At 41.5% G+C, this 27547-nt stretch overlaps 2 protein-coding genes across 7 annotated transcripts; one reads left to right on the top strand and one right to left on the bottom strand.

Annotated features, from left to right (window-relative positions):
• Window positions 1-964: 964 nt before the first annotated feature.
• LOC112228589 (ankyrin repeat domain-containing protein 34A-like) lies at window positions 965-18501 on the bottom strand. Of its 2 annotated transcripts, XM_024394043.2 has the most exons (3): window positions 18186-18501; window positions 17070-17145; window positions 965-4297 (listed from the first exon to the last, which is right to left on the bottom strand). In XM_024394043.2, the coding sequence occupies exon 3, from the start codon at window positions 4201-4203 to the stop codon at window positions 2605-2607; it is 1599 nt and encodes a 532-aa protein (XP_024249811.2). In that variant the 5' UTR covers window positions 4204-4297; window positions 17070-17145; window positions 18186-18501; the 3' UTR covers window positions 965-2604. The 2 variants fall into 2 exon arrangements, with proteins under 2 accessions (XP_024249811.2, XP_024249818.2); XM_024394050.2 differs by lacking the exon at window positions 17070-17145.
• Window positions 18407-26610, top strand: LOC112228602 (DNA-directed RNA polymerase III subunit RPC7-like). Of its 5 annotated transcripts, XR_006080607.1 has the most exons (9): window positions 20375-21193; window positions 23040-23201; window positions 23467-23596; window positions 23955-24023; window positions 24454-24510; window positions 25075-25172; window positions 25398-25505; window positions 25623-25678; window positions 25929-26610. XR_006080607.1 is itself a non-coding variant. In XM_024394077.2 (8 exons), exons 2-8 carry the CDS (start codon window positions 23076-23078, stop codon window positions 26013-26015), a joined length of 675 nt encoding a protein of 224 aa, XP_024249845.1. In that variant the 5' UTR covers window positions 18407-18467; window positions 23040-23075; the 3' UTR covers window positions 26016-26610. The 5 variants fall into 5 exon arrangements, 4 of the variants coding, with proteins under 4 accessions (XP_024249845.1, XP_024249853.1, XP_024249831.1 ...); XM_024394077.2 differs by lacking the exons at window positions 20375-21193; window positions 25623-25678 and adding an exon at window positions 18407-18467; XM_024394085.2 differs by lacking the exon at window positions 25623-25678 and having other exon boundaries at window positions 25075-25163.
• Window positions 26611-27547: the final 937 nt, after the last annotated feature.

Below are 27547 nucleotides of genomic sequence, written 5' to 3'. Positions count from 1 at the left end.
GTGTCCAAAATATTTGGATCCCTTGATAAAGATTAGCATATAAGTCTTGGTGAACACATTGGGAGGGATCTTAGACCATTCCTTCATAAAGAATCCTTCCCGATACTTGATATCCTTTGTCTGCACATATGGACTAACCTCTTAAATTCAAACCACAGGATTTTTGGCCATCTCTGTCCAGAGACAGAGGTGGCCAAAACAGGGGATCCAAAAATGTTGACCACTATCTTTTTAGATTTTTGTTGTTACATGTTAAACAAAATCGCTTTCTTTCTCTGAGCAATTGTATTAGGAAATACGTTTTTCTATTATTTGAGCATACAATATAACTACTGTTGTAGTTATATTGTATGTATTATTATTATTTTGTTTTTTTGCCCATCTTTATCAAGGGATCCATTGACTTTCAACCCCACTGTATTAGAAAGTTTGTCACTTTCACAAAACATACTGTATTAATTTATTAACCATGTCCAAAGTTATGCTTTTATGGAGAGGAAGTCTACCTCACCAAATGACTCCTTTTATCCATTGCAGTGTTAGTGTACGTTATCTCATCTATCTAAAGTCCCTCCTCCAGGCCTTTGCCAAAGAAGACAACTTCCACCTGTGCTGGAGTGCATCTTGTTTAACAGATGGATGTGTGGAGGTCACTTCTGGCTAAAATAAATACTTAGTCTTCCCGCCATGTGCAGCAGAGTCATTCATGCTGGCTGATAGTCTCAAACCGGTACTGAATACCCAATACCTAAGACTAGTATGGAAAATATTTTGCACCCTGTGATTCTTGCCATAACAGAAAATGAACCACATCATTTTTTTGAAGAAATATCCAAATTAGTGGAGATTGGTTGATTCTTGATACTGAAAGTACAGTATTATCAATTTTATGAATACATTTCTTCTATCAAATTGACATGACAAATCTCATATTAAAGAGACATGACAACTAAAGGTTGTTTTAATTCACTTATGAACATTTAACAAATATTTATTCCACAATCAAATTACAATCAAGTTCAAACGTGAAAATAGATTACATATAAGAATTGACTTTTCTATTTCCTAACAGGCATACAAAAATATGTCTTTTTTGTTTGTATTTCTCTTAAACTTCAAGTAACCAACATACAGTTCAATCAACAGGAGGTCAATACTAAACCTTGTAGCATATAAACATTATTTCATTAAAGACAAATATTTCAAATGGAAGCGGGACAAGCGGTCACATTGTAAGCTTGGTAAACATTTTCAAACTTTTTTTCTCTTAAATCTCACCCTATACAAATTTAATTATTTAAAAGTGACAATCTAAATGTGTAAGTAACTGTAAATGTTAGTTCTGTGAGCCTCACACTCTCCCTTTTGGCAAATCAGTGTACAGTAAATGTTAAGAAGGGCTTCAGATTGCTTTCAATGTAAATTTGTAAAGACAACTTCACGTCCACCATAGATGAAGTAAATCCATTGACATTACAGTACAGCATATTGCACATGGACATATTTCAGAAGCAAATTAGGTTTGTCTTATCTTTACATTATTTACAGTTAATATGTGCTAGGAGCTCTTTCCATATGGAAACGCATAGCACCAATGTGCAATTATTTGAGGTTAATTCTTCTAAAAGCCATCTTACTTATTCACACACTCCAATGTAAACAAACATGCATTCATGGGATTTCTTTGGAAGTTTGTATGAAATTGCCATTCAATTGACTTTTGTTTTTAAAATCAATTGATAATAACATTATTACAGTGTGATACTCATAAAGGGTCCCACATGTTGATCCCACTGTAGTCGTCAGGGTAAGTCAGGCGTGTGGTTCGACCATATAGTCAAAATTGCTCTCTAAAACACAAAATATCAGGGGATTAAAAGGTGAAGGCAAATAAATACAGTGAAAGTAGATAACAGCAATAATACAATGACAGTGAAATCTTCAGGCAATATGTCTTGAAAACTATTTCATGGAATGCAGCATCATTCTCCCCGAAACAAACCCATCAACATAAGAGTATTTTAGGGTTGAAGTTTGACGTTTTAAAGCAGCTAATGCAAGAATTGAAAATCGGGAAGACAGCACATTCAGAATAACAATTCAAGGTAAGCTGTTGCTAGCATCTCTACTGTTGATTTGTTCTTTCGACCTAAAGTGTCATATATAGATAAGGTGACTGATTTCAGAGGGGATGAAAATGTCTTCAGCACACGGAACAATAGGCAAAACATTGGTACACATTTTGCAGTGTGTAAACATCTAAAAACAGAAATATGTTTCTATGTCTGTTGACTGCAAATGGGTATATTAATAAATAATTTGAGGAGAAATGAGAAGAACATCTTCTGTAAACCGTATTACTCAATCAACCAGCTTTATGTGACAGCATAGAAAGGAAACACAACAAAATAAAATAGGTCACCTAAAAATAAAAATAACTATCTGCACTTGACACAGAACAAGGATGGGACTGAGGCCTCACTCTGAATGAGCCAAATTCATGTTAGTAGTCCTGGTTTATGCACTGGTTGAGGAAAATGGTGGACTAACTAGATAGATCCACCACTGTACCCCCCAACTTGCCCTCACATGTCCTTTTAAGTCTCAGTCCCCGTTGGACTCAATGACCTTCTCTGTCAGGATCTCCTGGAAGGTGGAGAGCTGCTTCATCTGGTCCGTCTGCATGGAGTGCCTCCTCATCAGTTTCTTCTTCATCTTGAAGTCTGGGCCTCTCTTGGGTGAGGCAGGGGCAACTGGAACCAGGATCTTGGGACCAGAGTGGATGGGGGAAGTGGGCTTGCCATTGGCCCGGATGTCTGGGATGGGCCGGTGGGGGTTGACATTGAGTGGGGGCAAGAACCCGTGGCGGGTGTGGGAGATGTGGTCCAAGAGGAGGGTGCCTGAGCCTCTGCGCTCCAGGAGGCCGGGGGGCCGTCTGCGCATGGTGATGGGGGAGACAGAATTGGGGATGCTCTCAAGGGACTCCCGGGAGGAGGTGGTGAGCAGAGAGAGGGGCGAGGCGTTGTACTTCCTCCGCTCCACCGACACGCGCCCTGAGTCTGGAGATCCAGGGATGGACTCAGGACACAGGTGTGTGTCTGACTCATAGTGCTCCATACGGGTAAGTTTGGGGTGAGCCAGGGCGCGTAAAGCCACCACCCCTGGTCCGCCTGTATTTTCCTGAGACTCAGGCGCGGTGTTCCTGCGGTACAGGATCTGGTGCTGTTGGACCTTGTCGGCCCAGGAGGAGCTACAAAGGGCTGCACAGTCCTCTGAGCAGGATCGGTCAATGAGTTTGGGTGAGCAGGGGTCGTGTGTTTCGATGCTGTGCCGACGAGACAGGAGAGGCCTGCCAGGACCCGAGATTGACAGACCATTCATCTCAGTGATGATCCTACCCCCACCTTCCTCCTCCAGTCCACCATCAACCTCCTCCTGTGGGACCCTGCTGAGCACTGAGGGTGCTACCAGCCCCCAAGGCTCCGAGTTGAGCCTCTTCAGGAGTTTGCGGGGGGGTGGCCTTTTCTCCCCTAGGGTTCTAGTGGAGGGTAGCGGTAAAGCTGATGTCAACGCAAAGCTGAAGATACTGTCCTCCTCCTCAGCCTTCTCTGCTGCTGGGGAATTGGAGGTCTGGATTGCCACCTCTGAGGGCGACATGCAGGCCATGGGCGAGAGCTTGTCCACCACCCCTGGTGATGGGGGGGAGTTGAGGTACTGCTTGGTCTTCTTGGTGCCCGAGGGTGACGTGTCGGTGGTGATTATGATCACCTCCTTGCCCTTTGCCTTACAGGCGTCCAGCAGGACCTGGAGGGTATCTCGGTCACCTCTGTTGATGGCATGGACCAGGGCGGAGAAGCCTGTGTAGTCCTTGAGGCTGGGGTCAGCTCCATTCTCTAGGAGCAGGGACACCACCTCTTTGCCCGCCTGCTCGACACAGGCATGCATCAGGGCGGTCCGCCCAGACTTGTCTGGGATGTTGGGATCGGCTCCTTTCTCCAGGAGGTAGCGCACCATCCTCTGGCGGCTCTGGGGGTCCTCGTAGCCAGCCAGGCAGGCAGCAGAGATGGGGGTCTCGCCCCGCTCGTTGCCTTCGTTGATGTAGGCTCCCCCTTCCAGGAGGAGCCGGGTCAGTCGCAGCTTGCCCTGGAAGACGGCTTTGAGAAGGGCGTTCCCCTCCGTATGGAGGGCTCCTCCATCTCCCATGGTGCCTCTGGCACCTCTTCCTCCAGTCAAGCCTGCTACACCCGACTATTTAGCTTAGCGCTGACTGGCCATCCTGAAGAGGGAGCTGGTGAACCTGTGACAAAAAACAAAGAGTTGTCATAGAAGACTAAAAGTACAATACAGACAGGCTGAAAGGTGGTTAAGATGGTTAGTTTGGTTGGTCTGCGCATCTACCTAATGTCTAGTATGCAGCGGTACAACAGTCAGACTGCATTACCAATGCAATCTCAGAGTGACTGCAATTGAAGCTTTTGATATGACACGTGTCTGTAAGAGCAAGACAGGGAGTGTCTGGATAGCCATCTCATGAGTTGAAATGACAAAAAGATGCAGCACCCATCTGGTGTAACAAAAACATTTTAGACAGTCTTTTTCAAAAGGAAAGCACTTTTTCTCCTTTAAGATTGACAACATTTCTGCCATGATGGGTGTATGCATGATACTGGCCCTTGACTGCACTGTGTTAAGATTGGCTTATTTGACTAACTTTCCTGGTATTCCTAAACTATAACTATGCAGAGTTGAATAAAGTTTAACTTTGCAGAGAATTAACTATGCATGACTTGGACTTTTTGCCTTCCCATCAGCAAACGAGCAACTTCCCCCTGCAGAAATATGGTAATATGTAAAACACATTAACTAATTAATAATTTGGTGCTTGAAAGTGAGATTATCCAAAGATCTGCAAGTGTGAGATACAGAAAGATGAGGCAATGACTCAAACATTTTTTTTAAATTCTGAATTCCAACAGGATGTGATAAGGTGAATTGACTTGTCTAGACTTTTACATGACTACTAATACTGATTTAATTTTTTAAAAATTGTATTTTCTGTGACTGAAAATCAACATAATGATGTTCTTGGAATATTAATTCTACCAAACCTTCCTCTAAGTAATCTATTTGAATGATCTCAAACGATTGATTATTATCCACCAAATAGACAACAACAAAAAATCCAGCCACAGCTTTCACCGTGACCCAAGAGGAGGTTGGACTGGCTGCCTATGGCTCACCAGTGAGTCCCGACCCACCCTATGGGATCTAGTGATCTATTTGGATGGAGAGAAGGAGATGCATCATGTGTAGAGAGAAATAGACAGCTGCCTAGCTATGAATGAGCGTCCCCCCGTATGTCAGCTGGGATATGTAGTTCTATTCCAAGGTGATTCAACATGCCCTGTTCATGTTAATAAACAACTCTATTTCATAATCCAGGTGAACAGCGAGCACAGGGACAGACAGTGGCTATACAAACCGAAACACAGAGTGTAATCATCTGGGCATAATAGAGAAGTAGTTAGTGGTGGTTGTGGGGAAGGGAGTGGGGGGAGCCAGAATGAAGAGCGAAGATATTATTGGTTTATTTCTGTTCTTCATTCCCCCTGAGAGTAGCAATATAACCAACAACCTCACATGAAATACCTTGAGAGACTCATGACTTCTGTTACAGCATTATTATAAGCCAGAGTCTTTCTTTGGCTGTGTTGCAACACATATTGAGACGTCTAACTAACCATCCTTAAGCACGCATATTATAATACACACTGTAAAAATAGAATGTCTCAAAACACCATGATTGTGTAATGAAACAATGAAAAGTAGTGCACCTAAACTGAGATCTGGTGGTTGGAGGGTGTTAACCAAATGTAAGTGTTTAAATACACAGAATTAGTTTGACACGTGTTTTAGAGAGAGGAAACGGCACCAAAAGAGAAGGTATCTATTCTGCACTAAACAGGACTCGAAACAACAAAATAGTGTTTTCAATATTTTCTGTTGGGAAAACACCTGGCAAGGTGTTGCACAACACTTGATTAAGTGGTGTTACAACACACCGGGCTTTGTTTCAAAACATCTCAGGATGATGTCTTTCAATACTCTTGCAAAGTTAAGGTTCTGTCTCCTTCAAGTTGGTGGCAGCTCAGTTGCCACTAGTTTTGGTGTTACAAAGAACTTAATTTTAACAGTGCAACATTCACAAACACAGCTTAATTTGAGTGAGTCGGAGTCAGTCCTTACAATGGCTAGGGTTCGGTCTTTCTTTCATTCAGACTGTGCTCAATATATTCAATTACATTTCATCCATCCACCCCTTTTTATTATGGCCTATCTGCCTAAATAATTCTGTTGGGAATCAATGGCAGTTTAATAACAGTTGTTACTTTGTCATTACTGGCTCGCTGCCAGGGGACTCCGTGGGTGGAGTGGGAAGCAGTTGACAGGTGCGGAGTTGAGATGGGCTGAGGGAGAGGCTCTCCATCCTGAGAATGTGGCTACGAGGCTGCCACCTGCAGCTCTTGTGTGTGTGTGTGTGTGTGTGTGTGTGTGTGTGTGTGTGTGTGTGTGTGTGTGTGTGTGTGTGTGTGTGTGTGTGTGTGTGTGTGTGTGTGTGTGTGTGTGTGTGTGTGTGTGTGTGTGTGTGTGTGTGTGCATGCGTGCGTGCGTGCATGTGTGTGTGTATGTGTGTGTGCGTGCGTGGGCATCTGTGGGTCTGACACTAGTCTGCCCATGCTAAAGACCCAATCTGTTGACTGGGGCTGAAGGCAACTTGACAATCCACAATGATCTGCATCAAAGTGGATGACGATCCACAATGATCTGCATAAAGGGGATTGATGCCTTTGAAACAATGTAGTAAAGTATTATTACGGTTGCTGGATTGACCACCATTATAGATCTTTAGCGTTCCAGAATTACAGAAAGAGAGAGACTCTCCTTTCTCTATCTATTGTTCCTCTACAATACTAAATAAAACATTGTTGTAGACTCCAACCACCCAGGTCATAGACTGTTCTCTCTGCTACTGCACAGCAAGCGGTACCGATGCACCAAGTCAGGAACCAACAGGACCCTGAACAGCTTCTACCCCCTAGCCACAATACTGATGAATAGTTAGTCTATCACATACACTGCTGCTACTGTTTACTATCTGTCACTTTATTCCTAATTATATGTACATATCTACCTCATTTACCTCGTACCCCTGCACATCCACTAGGTACTGGTAGTCCTTGTATATAGTCAAGTTATCATTACTTATTGTGTATCTATTATTACTTGTATTATTATGTGTTTACCTTTTCTATTATTTCTCTATTTTCTTTCTTTCTGCATTGTTGGGAAGGGCCCATAAGTAAGCATTTTACTGTTACTCCATACATTTTGTTCACAAAGCATGTGACAAATAATATGTGATTTGATTTGATACTATACATACAGATGAGGGATCTTAATTTGAGCCAGTTTGCTACCGTAGTAAAATAATCCTGCGGCAACAGGACATTTTCATTATTATTAAGATTATAATTAATGTATATTTTTATGGGGGCTGATTCATTTTTCGTTTGGGATAAATCACGTTTGAAATTTCAAAGTGGAAATGACAAACTTTAGAAGCCTTTTTAAAACTCAAATACACTACAAGTTTGCATATTTTCTGGGTAATCTAAATATTGAGTGGCCGTCCACTCAAGAAAATGCTTCAAACTGTAACCAGTGCCTGCAACCTGGTTCAGGTTATCAGTCAACCTACCCGAGTATTTACAAACAAAATAGGAACTAAATCATCCACTTGTATTGATTACATCTTTCCTAATGCTGCAGAAATCCACTCTTAAGCAGTATCCACACCCATGGGATGTGGTGATCATAATATAATAGCCATATGTAGGAAAAACATAGTTTCAAAGACGACTTAAAATAGTATATAAGTGATCTGATCATACAAGAGGTTTTGCAATGATTCCTATGTTGAAGAGATGTGAAAAATATTTGTTGGTCTGATGTGTCCTTACGCTGCACTTAAATAATTTATGAAATTGCTTATTTCTGTTACTAATAAGCATGCACCCATTAAGAAAATGTCTGTAAAAACTGTTAAATACCTGTGGATCGATGAGGAATTTAAAAAAAATGTTGGTTGAGGGGGATGAGGCAAAAGAAATGGCAAAATGTCTGGCTGCACAGCCGAGTGGCAAACGTACTGTAAATTAGGATTGATGTGACTAAACTTAACAAAAAGAAGATGAAATTGGACTATGAACTAAAAATAAATGATATAAAGATTGATAGTAAAAAGCACCTTAAATTAAATTCTGGGTAAAAAGGCAAACTCGGCTCCATCATTCATTGAATCAAATGGCTCATTCGTCACAAAACCCATTGATATTGCCAACTACTTTATCATTTCAAATTTAGGCATGACATAACAACAACACATTATGAACCTACACATCCAAACATAACTGACCAAATTAGGTAAGGCAACCATTGTAATTTTGAATTCTGTAAAGTGTGGAAGAGGTGATTTTTTGTTTGTTTTCTATCAACAATGACAAGCCACCTGGGTCTGACAACTTGGATGGAAAATTACTGAGGATGATAGTGGACTATATTGCCACTCCTATTTGCCATCTCTTCAATCTAAGCCTGCAGGAAAGTATGTGCACTCAGACCTGGAGGGAAGCAAAATTCATTCCACTACCTAAGAAGCGCAAAGCACCATTTACTTCCTCAAACAGCCGACCAGAGTAAGTCTGTTACCAACCCACAGTAAAACCTTTTGGGAAAAAATGTGTTTGACCAGATACAATATTATTTCACAGTAAACAAATTAACGACGGACTTTAAGCACACTTAAAAGGAAGGGCATTCAACATATACGGATGGCACTTACACAAATGACTGATGATTGGCTGAGAGAAATTGTTAATAAAAATCTGCTGCTGGAAAAAAGTATGTGTTATGGCTTTACATCCCCTGCTATATTGTGGATCGAGAGTTACCTGTCTAACAGAACACAGAGGGTGTTGTTCTTTAATGGAAGCCTCTCCAACATAATCCAGGTAGAGTCAGGCATTCCCCAGAGCAGCTGTCAGCTTTACTTTTTTCGATCTTTACCAATGTCCTGCCACTGGCACTGAGTAAAGCCTGTGTGTCTATGTATGCTGATGAATCAACATTGAACATGTCAGCTACCACAGCAGGTGAAATCACTGCAATGCTTAACAAAGAGCTGCACTCAGTTTCAGAATGGGTGGCAAGAAATAATCTGGTCCTAAAAGCATTGTATTTAGGACAAATCATTCACTAAATCCTAAACCTCAACTAAATCTTGTAATGAATAATGTGGAAAATGAGCAAGTTAAGGAGACTAAAATGTTTGGTGTGCCCATGGATTGTAAACTGTCATGGTCAAAACGTATTGATGCAACGGTAGCGAAAATGGGAAGAGGTGTCCATAATAAAGCACTACTACGCTTTCTTGACATCGCTATCAACAAAACATCTACTACTGGCCCTAGTGTTGTCGCACCTGGACTACTGTCCAGTCATATGGTCAAGTGCCACAAAGAGGGACATAGGAAAATTACAATTGGCCCAGAACGGAGCAGCACAGCTGACCCTTAGATGCACACGGAGGGCCATCATGTCAATCTCTCCTAGCTCAGGGTGGAGGATAGATTGAATGCATCACTGCTTGTCTTTGTGAGAGGTATTGACATGTTGAAATCACCGAGCTGTCTGTTTAAGCAACTAACGCACAGCTCAGACACCTATGCATACCCCACAAGATATGCCACCAGGGGTCTCTTCACTGTCCCCAAGTCCAGAACAGACTACAGGAAATGCGCAGTACTACATAGAGCCATTACTACATTAAACTCTATTCCACATCATGTAACTCAGTCAAGCAGTAAAATCAGATTTAAAAAACAGATACAACTACACCTTATGGAACAGTGTGGACTGTGCAGAGACACACACACAGCATTCACAAACACATGCTAACACATGCACTCTACACAAACATGTAGTTGAAGTCGGAGGTTTACATAAACCTTAGCCAAATACATTTAAACTCAGTTTTTCAAAATTCCTGAAATTTAATCCTAGTAAACATTCCCTATCTTAGGTCAGTTAGGATCACCACTTTATTTTAACAATGTGAAATGTCAGAATAATAGTAGAGAGAATGATTTATTTCAGATTTTATTTATTGCATCACAATCCCAGTGGGTCAGAAGTTTACATACACTCAAGTATTTGGCAGCAATGCCTTTAAATTGATTAACTTGGGTCAAACATTTTGGGTAGCCTTCCACAAGATTCCCACAATAAGTTGGATGAATTTTGGCCCATTCCTCCTGACAGAGCTGGCGTAACTGAATCAGGTTTGTAGGCCTCCTTGCTCGCACATGCCTTTTCAGTTCTGCCCACAAATTTTCTATAGGACTGAGGTCAGGGCTTTGTGATGGCCACTCCAATATCTTGACTTTGTTGTCCTTAAGCCATTTTGCCACAACTTTAGAAGTATGCTTGGGGTCAATGTCCATTTGGAAGATCCATTTGCGACCAAGCTTTCACTTCCTGACTGATGTCTTGAGATGTTGCTTCAATATATCCACATAATTTTCCTCCCTTATGATGCCATCTATTTTGTGAAGTGCACCAGTCCCTCGTGCAGCAAAGCACCCCACAACATGATGCTGCCATCCCCGTGCTTCACGGTTGGGATGGTGTTCTTCGGCATGCAAGCCTCACCCTTTTTCCTCCAAACATAACGATGGTCATTATGGCCAAACAGTTCTATTTTTGTTTCATCAGACCAGAGGACATTTATCCAAAAAGTACGATCTTTGTCCCCATGTGCAGTTGTAAACCGTAGTCTGACTTTTTTATGGTGGTTTTGGAGCAGTGGCTTCTTCCTTGCTGAGCAGCCGATATAGGACTAGTTTTACTGTAGATATAGATACTTTTGTACCTGTTTCCTCCAGCATCTTGACAACGTCCTGCTGTTGTTCTGGGATTGATTTGCACTTTTCACACCAAAGTACGTTCATCTCTAGGAGACAGAACACATCTCCTTCCTGAGCGGTATGACGGCTGTGTGGTCCCATGGTGTTTATACTTGCATACTTGTTTGTACAGATGAACGTGGTACCTTCATGCGTTTGGAAATTGCTCCCAAGGATGAACCAGACTTGAGGTCTTGGCTGATTTCTTTTGATTTTCCCACGATGTCAAGCAAAGAGGCACTGAGTTTGAAGGTTGGCCTTGAAATACATCCACAGGTACACCTCCATGTCAATTAGCCTATCAGATGCTTCTAAAGCCATGACATAATTTTCTGGAATTTTCCAAGCTGTTTAAAGGCACAGTCAACTTAGTGTATGTAAACTTTTGACCCACTGGAATTGTGACCGGTACAGAGTCAATGTGCGGGGGTCACAGGTTGGTTGAGGTAATTGAGGTAATATGTGCATGTAGGTAGAGTTAAAGTGACTATGCATAGATAATACACATAGAATAGCAGTAGTGTAAAAGAGGGGGTGGGGGGTGGACAATGCAAATAGTTTGGGTAGACATTTGATTAGCTGTTCAGGAGTATTATGGCTTGGGGTTATTTTATTATTAATGTAACCTTTATTTAAGTAGGCAAGTCAGTTAAGAGCAAATTCTTATTTACAAAGACAGCCTACTCCATTCAAACCTGGACAATGCTGGGCCAATTCTGCACCGCCCTATGGGACTCCCAATCACAGCTGGATGTGATACAGCTTGGAATCGAACCCACAAAACACCAGTCTCAATGTTAACAGTGAAGAGGCAATTCCAGGATGCTGGCCATCTAGGCAGAGTTCCTCTGTCCAGTGTCTGTGTTATTTTTCCATCTTAATATTTTATTTTTATTGCCCAGTCTGAGATATGGCTTTTTCTTTACAACTCTGCCGAGAAGGCCAGCATCCCAGAGTCGCCTCTTCACTCTTGACGTTGAGACTGGTATTTTTTGTGGGCACTATTTAATGAAGCTGCCAGTTGAGGACTTGTAAGGCGTCTGTTTCTCAAACTAGACACTCTAATGTACTTGTCCTCTTGCTCAGTTGTGCACCGGGGCCTCCCACTCCTCTTTCTATTCTGGTTAGAGCCAGTTTGCGCTGTTCTGTGAAGGGAGTAGTCAATGATTTTCTAATAAATGTCATGTTCAATCAATTGAATCATATTTTGTTACTTGTAGGCTACCATCTGTAATGTATCTCAATATATTTCATGATGTGTACTCTAACATGTGCGCAATGATGTGCCAAATTGGTGATTTAGTGCATTTTTATTGGGTAGGCATTAGAATAAGCCGCCTCAATATTTGCAGTCATAGGTGGTATCTTTATAATAGCTGATCCGTCGTCGGTATTGTGAAATAATTCTAATGTTATTAAGGTAAGAGCTTAATAGAGAAAGCTGACTCGAGAGTAGAGTTCCCTTTCTTTTGATCCAATCAGTATCGACACATGCTCCAACGACGCACTCTGCTTGGTGTTTTGGGGAACGCATGTTACATATTCGGCTGCATCATTAAAACACTCATAAACCTAAATGCCATCGCTGTCGGTAAACTGGCCACAGGTGTATTGTGTGGGTCTGGGCAGGTTTTTTCCCACAGTAGACGAGGAAGAGAGAGCTGTCTTGTTTAAGATCTATGGACTCCAGCTCAGAGGCACTAGTCATTTCTGCCAAGATGGACCAGGAAAACAGGCACAGCGTGTGCGCTCCAGTCAGATAACGATGCTCAGCGGGTTTCATGGAGCTGTTAATCCAATATAGTTGCAGCATACGAGTCCCCGACACAGATTCCTTCCCTGAGATCTCTCAATGATTCACACCAAAAGTTGTCTTGAAAAGATAGCTATTTTCTGTTTTCTTTTCCTGTCATACTGTGTTTATCTAGGCATGTCAAATGAGAAGTTTGAATTTTTTACAACCAAATATATAAAAACAATATGTAAATGGTAGGGTCCAGACAATTTTTTTGTGATTTCACGTTTTAGAGAAACTTACCCCAAACAGCAAATCACTTCCTCATCCTTGATGTGTAGTTTTGGGCCCCGAAAAAAGACATCCAAAAACACCCAAATACGTAATATAGAAACTGCAAAGTGATCAGTCTAGTGACGCAGGTCTTCAGATGTCTTACACATGAAATTGTGTAATTTCGAACTTCATCCACAACGTTAGGCTAGGGGTTACTCCATTTTGTTGCGACTCGAACGATACCTCCAAAGTCCATTTCCAGATAGGCCTAACTGCCTAAATATAGTAAACACTTGAGTAAATTAGGGATACAATGTATATTGAAAGCATGGTGTTGTCGCCCAAAACCCTATTAAGACACTATATGTTGGTACAGTATTTATTGGAACTGCTTGAGAAGGCTTGAGTCGCAAAAAAGGGAATATAACATTGCGGATACATTTCGGAATGACACAACTTCAGGTGTACAACATCTAAATACATACATTACTATGATGAGAGCTTTGCTGTTTCTAAAATGATGTATTTGGGTGTTTTGATCATTTTTCAGGGCTCCCATAATACACGAGGGTGAGGAAGTGATTTGCAGTTTGGGGTAAATTCCTCTAAAACATGTGAAATAAAAAACAAACAAATTGCATGGACCCTTCTATAACATGCCTTTAACATAAAAAATAGAGATTTGGTTGTAAAAAAATATTCAGGTCGGACCTGCTGCAGCTGCAAACACACACACGCCAACTCACACAGTGGTGTCATGATTGTCGCCCCCTCCGAGCGTCCCAGTTTGACCCCTAGCTCTGGGCTGTGGAAAGGAGAGGAGCGACAGGGGGTTGACATCGATCCACCCGCAATTTGCCAACCAGACTCCTCACTTCGCACTCCCACTCTGATAAGGGAGGCAGGCAGTAGAAGCTATTTCTGGCTGGGTAGTTTCAGCTATAGAATGACATTTATCATCCTAGCTGCTATCTATCACTGCAGCTTCAACTGACGTATTGCCTTAATCTAGGTAGATAGCGCATCCACTAATCCACTAAAACCTTCTATTGTTTGCGCATTACATCTTGATAATCTATTGTCATAAACAACATCTTTCATGCACAGCACAAGAGCAAAAGGTAATTGATAAGCAGTTGATTAATTTTTTTATAATAATAATAATAATTTATTAATATCCCTCTTAGGGATAGGCTTAGGCTACTCAGTCTGTTGAGTAGATTGCTATCCTTTTTATCCAAGGACTAGTCTTTAGTCCCTAATATATCAGAGTCTGTGCTTTCCTACCCATTTCTTTCCCCATCTCTCAACAGGTCTCTTCATTATTGCTCTTCCTCTCTGACCTTCAGTTTATATCCTCTCTGTTGTTTGGTTTACACACATTTATCTGTGTGACTCTGGAGCAAATGTAACTTCTCAAGGCTGGTTCTGTCTGGGTTTCTAAAACAGAGTGTGCATCTGACTGCATGCCGTGCTTTTGGAAAGTATTCAGACCATTTGACTTTTTCCACGTTTTGTCATGTTACAGCCTTATTCTAAAATGTATTAAATTGTTTTTCCCCCTCATCAATCTACATGCAATACTCCATAATGACAAAGCAAAAACAATTTACATAAGTATTCAGACCCTTTACTCAGTACTTTGTTGAATCACCTTTGGCAGTGATTACAGCATTGATTCTTCTTGGGTATGACGCTACAAGCTTGCCACACCTGTATTTGGGGAGTTTCTCACATTCTTCTCTGCAGATTCTCTCAATTTCTGTTAGGTTGGATGGGGAGCGTCGCTGCACAGCTATTTCCAAGTCTCTCCAGAGATGTTTGATTGTGTTCAAGTCCGGGCTCTGGCGGTGCCACTCAAGGACATTCAAAGACTTGCCCCGAAGCCACTCCTGCGTTGTCTTGGATGTGTGCTTAGGGTCGTTGTCCTGTTGGGAAGTGAACCTTCGCCCCAGTCTGAGGTCCTGAGCGCTCTGGAGCAGGTTTCCATCAAGGATCTCTCTCTGCACTTCGCTCTGTTCATCATTCCCTTGATCCTGACTAGTCTCCCAGTGCCTGCCGCTGAAAAACAACCCCATAGCATGATGCTGCCACCACCATGCTTCCCCGTAGGGATGGTGCTAGGTTTCCTCCAGGTGTGACGCTTGGCATTCAGGCCAAAGAGTTCAATCTTGGTTTCAGCAGACAAGAGAATCTTGTTTCTCATGGTCTGGCAGTCTTCAAGTGCCTTTTGGCAAACTCCAAGTAGGCTGTCATGTGCCTTTTACTGAAGAGTGGCTTCCGTCTGGCCACTCTACCATAAAGGCCTGAATGGTGGAGTGCAGCAGAGATGTTTGTCCTTCTTGAAGGTTCTCCCATCTCCACAGGGGAACTCTAGAGCACTGTCAGAGTGACCATCAGGTTCTTGGTCACCTCCCTGACCAAGGCCTTTCTCCTCCGATTGCTCAGTTTGGATGGGCGGCCAACTTCTTCCATTTAAGAATGATGGAGGACGCTGTGTTCTTGGGGACCTTCAATGCTGCAGAAATGTTTTCGTACCCTTCCCCAGATTTGTGCCTCGACACAATCCTGTCTCTGAGCTTTTCCGGACAATTCCTTCGACCTCATGCCTTGGTTTCTTATCTGACATGCACTGTCAACTGTGGGACCTTATATGAACAGATGTTTTCCTTTCCAAATCATGTCCAATCAAGGTTGTAGAAACATCTCAAGGATGATCAATGGAAACAGGATGCACCTGAGCTCAACTTCGAGTCTCATAGCAAAGGGTCTGAATACTTATGTAAATAAGGTATTTCAGATTTCTAACAACCTGTTTTCACTTTGTAATTATGGGGTACTGTGTGTAGATTGCTGAAAATGTTGTTTTTCCATCCATTTTAGAATAAGGCTGTAACATAACAAAATGTGGAAAAAGTCCAGGGGTCTGAATACTTTCCGAAGGCACTGTATGCGTGTCTTAGTTAGTGTGTAAAAGCTTATGGGTGAGTATATGTACATCAATCTGTGTGTGTGTGTGTGTGTGTGTGTGTTTGTACATGTAGGTGGGCAACATTATTAAAACCCCCCCCACCCCATCCCAGAGCTTGTTGTTCATCCTCAGACCTCTTTCTCACACACTCTCTCTCATTCTCTCTCTTTCTCTTTCTCTGTCTCTCTCGCTCTCTTTCTCGCTCTCTTTCTCTCTCTTTCTTTCTCTCCTTCACTATCAGCTCACTGACTCATTATCAGCTAGTCATGCATTTCCATCTGCTCTCAGAAGACACACAGTCTCATGGCGGAGACTGTCAGGACTGATTACTCTAGAGTAGAATAGAATATTCCTCCTATGACATGTCTGTCCCCTGGTGTGCATCTGCACCGTGTCAAGAACTGACATCACCCCAACACCCATTATTATAATTGGCACCATTGTACCCCCTGATCTGCCATTCTGGTATCCCATCTCGGGTGAGTTGTGCATGTCAGAATGTGCCACACTTCCTGTTAGAAACATGGATGCGATGGCATACAGCACTGGCAGTGCCCTCAATTGGCCCTCTAGACAGATTATTCATAATTCCAGGTTTGTGGGGGTGAATGTGACCTACACCTAACCTTTCCTTCATAGGACGCCTGTAAGAAGCCATCATCGTGTCATAGTTGTCTCATGCCCTTGTCCCTTAGTGAACCTACTGTTTCTGAATAGATACTGCAGTGCTCTCTGTAACATTTTCAAACCCCATAGTTCTGTAGCTATACATGTAATTACTACAGTACATATGCTATTAATCAATATCTCTATGTGAAATACATTTAAAGATATATATATAATTCAGCAGTATAATGATTATTCTGTGGAACATGAATTACAAGGGAAGTTTCTGCATAGAATGTAAATTCGTAATAAAAGCAAACATCGTTTCCAAACGTTTCATATTATTGTTTCCAAGAACCTTAATCAAGTGTATATGTATACAATTCTACAATATCATACAAGCCTAATAGCAAAAGATTCAGCGAAACTCTTCGGTGAAATGTTGCATGAAACTGACTTAAATCCTTTCCAAACTACGGTCGCTGTCCATGGTGCTGATTCGGTCGTTCTGCCGGACGCCAACCTTCCTAGAACTGAGAAAAGTAATGTAAAGGAATTCATGCTTAGTGATGTTGTTGAATTCAAGTTAGTGATGTTGTTGGTAATATTGAATGAAACCGAGACAGCATCCTATGTTATCATATCGGCTCCAAGAAAATCTAATTCAAAACCTGTTTCGGTGACCAATCACTACGTCAATTGGTTTTCTGACGTATTGCTTCTAATATTAAACCAGCAGGGAAGTTATACTATTCCAGGCAATTGGCCAAAAACAGTAACTGCGCCAGTAAAAAGAAACAGCCCTTTCAACAGTCGGTTGATATAAAACATGTTTCTCCACACTGAATGTAGCCTAGCCTATGCATTAGTACAGCAGAGATAATAAAATACGACCTAAGTTACATCGCTGCATCTATTGCCTTTCTCACACACATAACATGAAGGTCTGCTTCTCTTTTTGCCACATTCCATCATACGGCTGCATCTGATCTTATAGGACCACAATAAGCCAAGTGACAGAATTTCATGACAATGCAGATTGGTTCATGATTTAGGTTACAGGGGTTGCCTCTCAGGCAAGAAATGTGCTGCTTATAATATGGAAAAAATAGTGACAGCCATTCTGAATCAGCTGAATCTATTTGCTTTTTGTAGCAGTTTATTGATTAGTCTTTGCATATAGTGAGGCTCAACACATCTGATTACAACTGCCAAACGAATCGTGTTCGTTGCTTTGCGGGATTTTAGGCTATAGAGCATCTCTTACCTCTTACTCAAATATGGTAAGAAACAATGAACTGGAAAATCTGAATAAGTTCAGTTAAATTGCATTTAAAAAAAATTGTTGGTCTTTCATCAAATTCAACTTGTTTATTTTTTTCACATGGACTACCTAAACACTGTTCTCAGTTAATGTCGATATTGCTTTGTCAAGCCATTTGGTCATTGCATTAACCACTCATAGGAAATTATTTAATGGAAACAAATATTTATGTAATCTACAATATGCAAATGTAGCCTTCTATCACCATGCGCTGCAAACACGATTTAAGGAGGAAACATAAATCCTTACCATGGATGAAACGCGTTTAATTCAGATCCATTTGGCATATGTTTTTTCTGATATAAAAGCCAGACTTTAGTCTCTGTAATATCCCTCAGATATTGTGTTAACGTCGAGCCTCTCTCCCCCTCCCCCTCTTCCCCCGTATCTCTCCCGCGACCACTAGTTTAGAAGACGCCGAGCGTCGCAGCAGGGGTGGGGAGTGGGTCGCGTGGTGGGAGTGAATAGGAACGCGGTGGATATGTTGCGCCCAAACGATGCGCTATGATGATCCCTGCGCTTGACAGACAGGTAAAGAAACACGAGAGAGGGAGAGCTGCTGTATATAGACATCATGTGCAGGAACGATATGACTGTTGTTCACTCAAACAGTAGCCTATACAATGTCGTTGGTGTCTTGATAGGCCTACAAGTTTCCACACAGCCTGTTATAAGAAATATCAACAAAGGATAGACTATAGTTAAACCTGATTGAGCTGTAAGTATGGACTCAATATTGTCTGTTTTGTGCTTCTGACACTATTCCTGTAACATCAAGGGAAAATAAAGAATTTATACAAGGCTCAATGGCTTGGTTGGCATAGATTTCGCTACACCCGCAATAACATCTGTTAAATATATGTATGTGACCAATAAAATGTGATTTAATTTAGATTTATATAGACTAATTCTGTAGAACTCAATGTCTTTTCACACTTCTGTAGTAAGGGATTTTGCACCTCTGCAGTAAGCACATCTATTATTTCCACTTGTGATCACAGCTAAAACTAATCTGCACCAGGGCCCCATCTTGTTGCCATATGAGTTCCTGGTTCTTTAATAAGGTCATAAGAGTTCAGTCATTGCACATTTGCAGAGGAAGGAAGTGGCCAACCTATCCTTGGTGGTAGCCCATAATTAGTGACCTGCTATATAGATTAGATATTGTTTCAATGCAAAGTCAATGCAAACACCAAGTTGGTGTTATAAATAGTATATTAAACTGAAACACACATTAAGGTTTATCTGAAAAAGACAAGGGTAGGACATCTTTAAAGCTCAAAATAAATAAGAAGCTTGCATTATTAAAGATGGAGAAGAAGAAATATGTGTACTCCCTGAGTGCATAAAATAGTTATTCAGCGACTGTTGCTATTATGGAACACAGTTGCTATGGCAACTGATTTGCTGGATTCCTACAGAAACGTTCCCACGGTGACACACTCACAGAGGCAGGCACGCACACATCCTTGCAGGCAAATTCACAGACACACGCTGCATGCACGCAGGCACACAGATACAGACAGACAGACAGACAGACAGACAGACAGACAGACAGACAGACAGACAGACAGACAGACAGACAGACAGACAGACAGACAGACAGACAGACAGACAGACAGACAGACAGACAGACAGACAGACACACACACACACACACACACACACACACACACACACACACACACACACACACACACACACACACACACACACACACACACACACACACACACACAGAAAGCTGTAAGGTTCTATCAGAGTGATGGTGCTCCTATCCACTGATCCCCCAAATGGGAGGGGAAACATCACCAAGTGCTTTGAGATTGTAGTTGGCTTAGCGTGACTTGGTCAAACGCTTATTTGTCCTCCTTAAATAGATAGAAACAAGAACAATGATTAATAATAAACACCACTAGGCAGACCAAGATAAACCACCTTTACAATGTCAGCAAAATTAAGTATTTTGAGCTAATGCATGCCAAACCAGCTCCCATACCAGGGAACAAATGTGGCTACTTTATGTTGTATCACACTCACTCCCCTTGGAGGTTCCTACTTGGCGGCTCAAACCATAATGTTAATTGGATTATAACATTTTAGCCAGGAAATTTAGCCATGACATTCATCTCATCGAAATGAAAGTATAGTACAGCACACACACACACACACACACACACACACACACACACACACACACACACACACACACACACACACACACACACACACACACACACACACACACACACACACACACACACACACACACACACACACACACACACACACACACACGATATTGATCTCTCAGATGGCAAACAAAAGTATGTGACCATAATTTTCGGGGAGATACTGCATCTCTTTTTCGAGGTTCTGGAATGTGTTCAACTCCAATACAGCAGGGGGCAGTGTAGCGCAGGGTAGTCGACCCCAAGTCGCCAGAGTTCTGTAAGATGTAAACAACGTAGTGTTTGGTAAACAATAACGTCGCCCGCGGATTTGTAAACCAGCTAGCTTGATCATGTTTTAAAATTTTATTTTATATTTGAAGATTAGTAGCTAGCTATGGCTCAGAAGGTGGGAGGTCATGAATAAGTTGATATGGTTAGTTAGTAAGCACGTTGTCTGGGTGAACGATATTTTGTCATGAAATCTGACAGCTCTAGCTAACGTCGTTATCTAGCTAATGTAACGTTAGGCGCTAGTCGTTTTCTAGCAAGTTCTTACTAGCTACAGCTCTCATGTAGCTACTGTGCAAGCAAGTTAATATCACTGACGTCACTAGAAGATGGAACAAGTCTTTGTAAGCCGCACACAACTAGATAGGTAACTTGCTGGTAGCTGTTAAAGGGGCAATCTGCGATTCAAACAACAACAAAGCGGAGTCCCCGCCATCCAGAGATGTTTAATAGTCACATGTACAGGGTTGCAGGTGTGATTGCAGGGTACAGTGGAAATCTTAGGCTCTGAGCTCCAACATGCAGGACTAAGTGAAAAAAACAACAATAAAATTGAAATTAAAAAACAAAAATATTAATAGAAATATATAGCTGACTAGTGGTGAAATAGCAGGTAGCTGACTAGTAGTGGCTATTCAGCAGCCTGAGGGTAGAAACTATTGGCCAGTCATCCAGTTCTTGCCATGATGCTCCTGTACTGCCCGAGTCTGAGTGATTGAAGCGAGGAGAACATGGCGTGGCTACGGGGTCCCTGATGATCTTCTTGGCCTTCCTGCAACACCTGGCGTTGATTTGGTACGCAGCTGGAGGATGGTAGCCTGGTTACCAGAGAGCCCTATTTCTGCTCAAAATCTGTCCACTTAAGCATATCCTTAATTATTAAGCAGGTGAGGAGTTTTTGAATGGGCGGAAATGAGATATTGAATTTAGTCAAGATAAATATGAATTGATATTTTGATACGTGAGGCTTGTTTAATCTAATAGAAGTTTTGTACTGATAAAAGTGTGATGCACATCCCTGTTGAAATTCGAGATGGTCTATGCATATTCATGAAGCTAGCATAGCATCTCACGCTCCATTGAATATAGGTGGTTGAGGTCAACACCCTTCATCAAATATATAAAAAAAAAATATTCAAATAACAAGATGTATCCTCCAAATCCGAAGAGAGGAATAGGCTGTAGTTGACAGCCCACAGTTCCACTCTGTAGACAACTATTACATTGTTTACAAACAATGGAGTAAAAAAGTGTATCATTTGGATTGTGATAGGGTATGACAGTTGACCTTAGCTCAAGAGGCATTTATAAGTTACATTCTTCAAGAATCAGTGGGTATACACTACCGTTCAAAAGTTTGGGGTCACTTAGAAATGTCCCTGTTTTTTTTAAAAGAAAAGCAAATTTTTTTGTCCATTAAAATAACATTCATCAACAGTGAAGAGGCAACTCCGGGATGCTGGCCTTCTAGGCAGAGTTGCAAAGAAAAAGCTATATCTCAGACTGGCCAATAAAAATTTAAGATTAAGATGGGCAAAAGAACACAGACACTGGACAGAGGAACTCTGCCTAGAAGGCCAGCATCCTGGAGTTGCCTCTGCACTGTTGACATTGAGACTGGTGTTTTGCGGGTACTATTTAATGAAGCTGCCTGTTGAGGACTTGTGAGGCGTCTGTTTCTCAAACTAGACACTCTAATGTACTTGTCCTCTTGCTCAGTTGTGCACCAGGGCCTCCCAATCCTCTTTCTATTCGGGTTAGGGACAGTTTGTGCTGTTCTGTGAAGGGAGTAGTACACAGCGTTGTGCGAGATCTTCAGTTTCTTGGCAATTTTTCGCAGAACAAGAATAGACTGATGAGTTTCAGAAGAAAGTACTTTGTTTCTGGGCATTTTGAGCCTGTAATCGAACCCACAAATGCTGATGCTACAAATACTCAACTAGTCTAAGGAAGGCCAGTTGTGTTGCTTATTTAATCAGAACTACAGTTTTTAGCTGTGCTAACATAATTGCAAAAGGGTTTTCTAATGATCAATTGGCCTTTTAAAATGATAAACTTGGATTAGCTAACACAACGTGCCATTGGAACACATGAGTGATAGTTGCTGATAATGGGCCTCTGTACACCTATGTAAGTATTGCATTTCTTTCAAAAACAAGGACATTTCTAAGTGACCCCAAACCTTTGAACGGTAATGTATATCACTAATTTAACCGTCTGAAATGGATGTAGCAATCACAGATTGTCTCTTTAACTCCCCTCACACCTCTCTGATTCAGGGAGGTTGGGTTAAATGTGGAAGACACATTTCAGTTGAATGCATTCAGTTGTGCAACTGACTAGGTATCCTCTTTCCCTAACGCGTTAGCCATTGCTCCCCTTCACAACGTTTTTGTCCTCTTGTTGTGTTGTAGCTATACCCGTTCTTGTTTAGCCCTGGCTAGATGACCTTTGTTATTCACTGCTCGTTACCTAGAGCTAATAGGGTTAGGGTTATTGTCAAATTACAGTGAACAGCAATCATATAGGTGATCATATATGGGCCAGGAGTAAAAGTAAGCTTATATAGCTTTACACAAATAGTTTGGGAAAATAGAAGTGCTATTACTCATTGCCCATTGCATTCTTCCTCCCTTGACAGATTTACCTGTGAACCCCCCCACTGTGTGCTCACTCCATGGCTGGCCTGGGCCACAGCCGAGGTCGCGGAAAGGGGTACATGAGCTTCAGTATCGAGGCAGTCGGGATTGGGAAAGGGGAGAACCTGCCCCCTTCAATTCTCCAGCCTACACCTCTGTTCCCTGTGAGTATGGGGCGATGTGACTGACCCTGTAACTGTCTCTCTTCATTTTGGATGCATCTCATTGTTGTCAAATATTGGCTTTGTTTAGAGGCTATTCACAGTCTTTTTCCCAGATTTTTCTATTTGTCTAAGCAACATCCAGGGCCTACACATTTGTATGTTTAAATGTATTGAGGCCGTAAGGTATGTGTTTGGTTGGGAGCAAAGAAGCCTTTTGTTGTTGTTTTAAGGACTAATATGTATGATGTTTTTTGTGCACATGTAGCCCGTGGAACACAAGCCTGTCCCTTTGGTGATGGGAGAGGAAGCAGAGTACATGTTGGCACTGAAGCAGGAGTTCAGGGGAAACATGAAGAACCTACCATTTTATGTCCGTCCAGCCGTCTCCAAGAAAGGTGCCTAAGCCTGGGAACACACCATTTCTGTGTGTTAGCGATGAAAATAGTAATTACAGACATCCAAACGTAGCACAAATTAGACAGTCAATGTCTTGTCACTGTCAGCAGCTCCCAATGGTGTTATTTTATTAAAATGATACAAAGTTTTAGGTGATACAAGGTTTGGCTGACATTACCTAAATCAGGGGTGGAAATATTGTTCAATTATTCAATCAAGCATTCAATTATGCTTCGATAAGAACATTTGGGAGCAGCAAACGAGGCAGATGTGATAATACAGAGGCTTTCTATTCAAAAACATGTTTGTTTTTGTACCATGTTTAAGAAATGAATGAGCTTCTTGTCTGACTTCCAGATGTGGAGCGGTATTCTGATAAATATCAGAACAGTGAGCCGTCAGACAACACCATTGAGTGGAATCCAGGTGGGTCAGCTGCATCATACCTCCTGTTCAAAAAATGTAACTGAAAGGTGATAGAAACTACAGAACATGTATTGGAAGGAGTGCATTGTACGATCTGATTACCAGCATAACACTGTTAAACAGGGATTAATAGAATCAAGGATCTAATCCTGAAGCAATATGAAATCACTCGCTACGCCACCCCAGAGATGTCAGCCACAATGGAGTGTGAATGGTCCTGATTGAAACTGTCTGGTGACCCAAAGTGTGTCAAATGGGAGAAATTGAGCTGTCACTCACAATTAGTCTGCTGAATAGAGGCTGATTGGGAAAACAGGATGTGAACCAACATTCCATCATTTTGACAAGGTAATTGCTGCGTAAAAACAGTATTGTAGCACCTGTGTGTCTACTGATTGATTTTATTATTATTTATTTTTTTTATCCACAGACTGGAAAAGGCTACCAAAAGAGCTTCGAATTTGTGTCAAGAAGGCCCTAAAAGAGAGTAAGTGGATGATACAGTGTTGTTTTATACCTCACATTGACTGACTGGACATTTTTGTGAGTAATTCACTATGAAAACCCACCCACCATGTAATCACAGAAGACTATTGTAATACATTTTTTAAAATAAATCCATTCGTTTTGGAGTTCTGTTTAGTTTACTTACTGCAGGACTTGTTGACATGTACGTTGCTGGCGAATCACCAGTCTCTTTCATAGCATATTGCTCCCACATGATTTTTCTCCTTCCTACTGGCTGGGCGGAGTACTGAAGACAGAGGTGTCTTCTGAAGAACACTGTGTCTGACTGCTTGTGTCTCCCTAGAGACATGAATGCATCAATTTGCCCATCTTTTGAACAGAAGGATAAGATAAAGTCACTGCTGCTTACTGACAATGACAATACTGCCTGACTTATACATAAATGATCTGCCCTTTTCTATTATGGGATAAATATAGCTTTTGGTTGAATGGCCTTTTAAATGAAAGGAGAGGAGGGGGAAATAGATAGAGGGAGTTGGTTTTCACTAATGATTGGCTTTGTGTCCCTTTTTGTCTGTTACAGACACCTCTCTTAGTGTGGAGACAACTGTGGACCCCAAACCCAGAAAAAAGACCCGGGTGGACAAAGAGGAGATCATCCATAATCTAGAGGTGGGAATAGTAGGTACTCAGCCAGTACATCAGACATTAACTCCAAAGTCTGGATTCTATTGACCTCTTCACCACATCTATAGGCATGTAACACAACTCAATCTCAGCACACTAGATGAAGGGAAATGTTTCTTGCTGTTAAACCTCAAACGTAATGTAAGCCTGGTGTGTTATTTTACTATCAGTGTTCCTTTTCTTTTAGTTTATTTTGTATTAATTTGTGTCATATTTTAGACATTAGAGGAGGAAGTGACCTCAGATGAAGAGGAAGGGGAGAAGAAGAAGCAGGAGGAAGAGCAGCAAGATGGGGAGGAGGAATATGATGAAGAAGAGTTTGAAGAGGTAAGCATCTGTAGCCAATGTTAAATGGCTCACTAGTAAGCGTTGTGCGCTAGTAGCGTTCAATCAGTGACGTCACCCACTCTGAGACCTGAAGTAGTTGTTTCCATTGCTCCGTAGTGACAGGTAACGATGCTTCCTGGGTGACCGTTGTCGCTTCGTTCAGATGGTCCCAGGTTAGAGCAAGGAGAGGGACGGATGCAAAGCTGTTATATATCCAAGCTCTTTCTTACTTTTTTAATATGGTCCAATGCCCCCCACAACCTCAGTGAGAGAATATACTTACTAAAGACAATTTCCCTGATACATTTTCCAGTGACACTAATGCCTGATTTAACAGAAAGTCAGCGTTGCAAACACATTTCACAAGGTCGGAATGAGCTCATACGTAGCATTTTTTTCCCACTCTTGATTGTGTTCCCTCAGGAGACCGACTATATCATGTCGTACTTTGACAATGGAGAGGAGTTCGGAGGGGACAGTGATGACAACATGGATGAGGCCGTTTACTGATACTTTGAAAAACAACAACGACAGAGAATTGAGCATGCCCAGGACCCAAGAGTCCTGGGAAAATATATGTGACACTCCAGAACTGAGAGACACTCCAAAGCTGAGAGAATGTGCTGTTGTTCTTAGGTCCATCTTGTATACATGGCCTGAAATTATCTTAACTCGACACATGAATCTTCAAAATAACCCAGGATTCAGTCAGTTCCTGGCTTAAAAAATAATTTCCGCAGAAGAAGCAGATTGCACAGTTCAAACCTGCAATAGTTTTAAATGGCTCTTAAGTGTGGTGGTGTTATGGAGAGAGAAGTACGTCATTCTTCATAAGCAGACATCTTTTCTCCGTTTCACCAATTATTGTATAATTTCTTAGGTTTTTATCCAATTATAGAAATGTTAAAGAACTTTGAAGATATAAAATGAAGGTGTTTAACACCTATTTTAATGTTATGTTGTTTAATGTAGTTTATATGTAGTTTTAAAAAGTTGTGCTTTGTAAAACTTTTATATCCATGTAATATCCCAATGTTGTTTGTTATGAAAGAGGATTTTACTTAACTTGAAATTCTGAAAGAATAAATGGCAGCTAATTTGTAAACCAGGCAGTTTTATTTTCTATGCTGCACAAACTGTTTTCCAACTAGAAGCTGTACTGGTTCACCAGATGCCGCATGATAATACTTATTTCACACCAATAGGTGGCGTAGTGCTGAAAGTTGAAGCAGCACACACAAAGTTATCAGCAATATGCCATGCTCAGTCAATACACATATTTACATAACAACTGATATTTTCTGACCTTAATTTTCTATTTTCTGAATGCTATTTGCTGACCGGTAATCAAAACTGACAAGAATCAAAGCTTGTATATGTACAGTGAGCACATTCTCTCCTGAGTTTTGATATATATACTTATAGTACACAAAATATACTGTACATTCCCCCACCTTGGTGTTCCAACAGATATGCAGTGTTCTTTTATTCAGGAATGGCAGGTGGGCAGAGGCAGATGCATGTGATGGATTGTTATGGTATGAGAAAGCTTTGGATTTCATGTCAGCAGACTTGGAAACACAGACAAATTAATGCAGCAGTGTCTGCTTCAAGAGAGCACCTTGCTAATCTGATTTGTTCAGACACATTTTCATGTATCACTGTGCAGGGTGATGCACTAAAAGGTAGAAGCAGTAGGCTGTAAATGCTCAAAAAATGGTGCAGTTTATTAATTCAATACAAGTCATTTAGAAGACGTGGAAGTGAAGAGGACACACACACACACACACTGCTAAGGTTTGCACTGATCCAGCAGTTTCTAAGGGTTTCACTTTATAGCTACAGCTATCCTTACTGTAAGCGGTACTGTAGTTATATACTCACTGTTTATTAGGTACACCCATCTAGTACTGGGTCGGACCCCTCTTCACCTCCAAAACAGACTGAATTCTTTGGGGAATTCTACAAGGTGTTGGAAACGTTCTACAGGGATCTTGGTCCATTCTGATGCAATGGCATCACACAGTTGCTACAGTTTGGAC

Source organism: Oncorhynchus tshawytscha, linkage group LG03 (genome assembly GCF_018296145.1).
Source record: "Oncorhynchus tshawytscha isolate Ot180627B linkage group LG03, Otsh_v2.0, whole genome shotgun sequence".
In the NCBI taxonomy this organism is placed as follows: Eukaryota; Metazoa; Chordata; class Actinopteri; order Salmoniformes; family Salmonidae; genus Oncorhynchus; species Oncorhynchus tshawytscha.
This window is presented reverse-complemented; position numbering and strand designations above follow the sequence as displayed.

What these genes read in the sequence shown, in the direction of transcription:
- LOC112228602 (XM_024394077.2), top strand. Translation starts at nt 23,076, where the DNA reads ATGGCTGGCCTGGGCCACAGCCGAGGTCGCGGAAAGGGGTACATGAGC. An exon ending in TCCAGCCGTCTCCAAGAAAG is followed by an intron (nt 23,597 to 23,954) that starts GTGCCTAAGCCT and finishes TCTGACTTCCAG; the next exon opens with ATGTGGAGCGGTATTCTGAT. An exon ending in CACCATTGAGTGGAATCCAG is followed by an intron (nt 24,024 to 24,453) that starts GTGGGTCAGCTG and finishes TTTTATCCACAG; the next exon opens with ACTGGAAAAGGCTACCAAAA.
- LOC112228589 (XM_024394043.2), bottom strand. Translation starts at nt 4,203, where the DNA reads ATGGGAGATGGAGGAGCCCTCCATACGGAGGGGAACGCCCTTCTCAAA.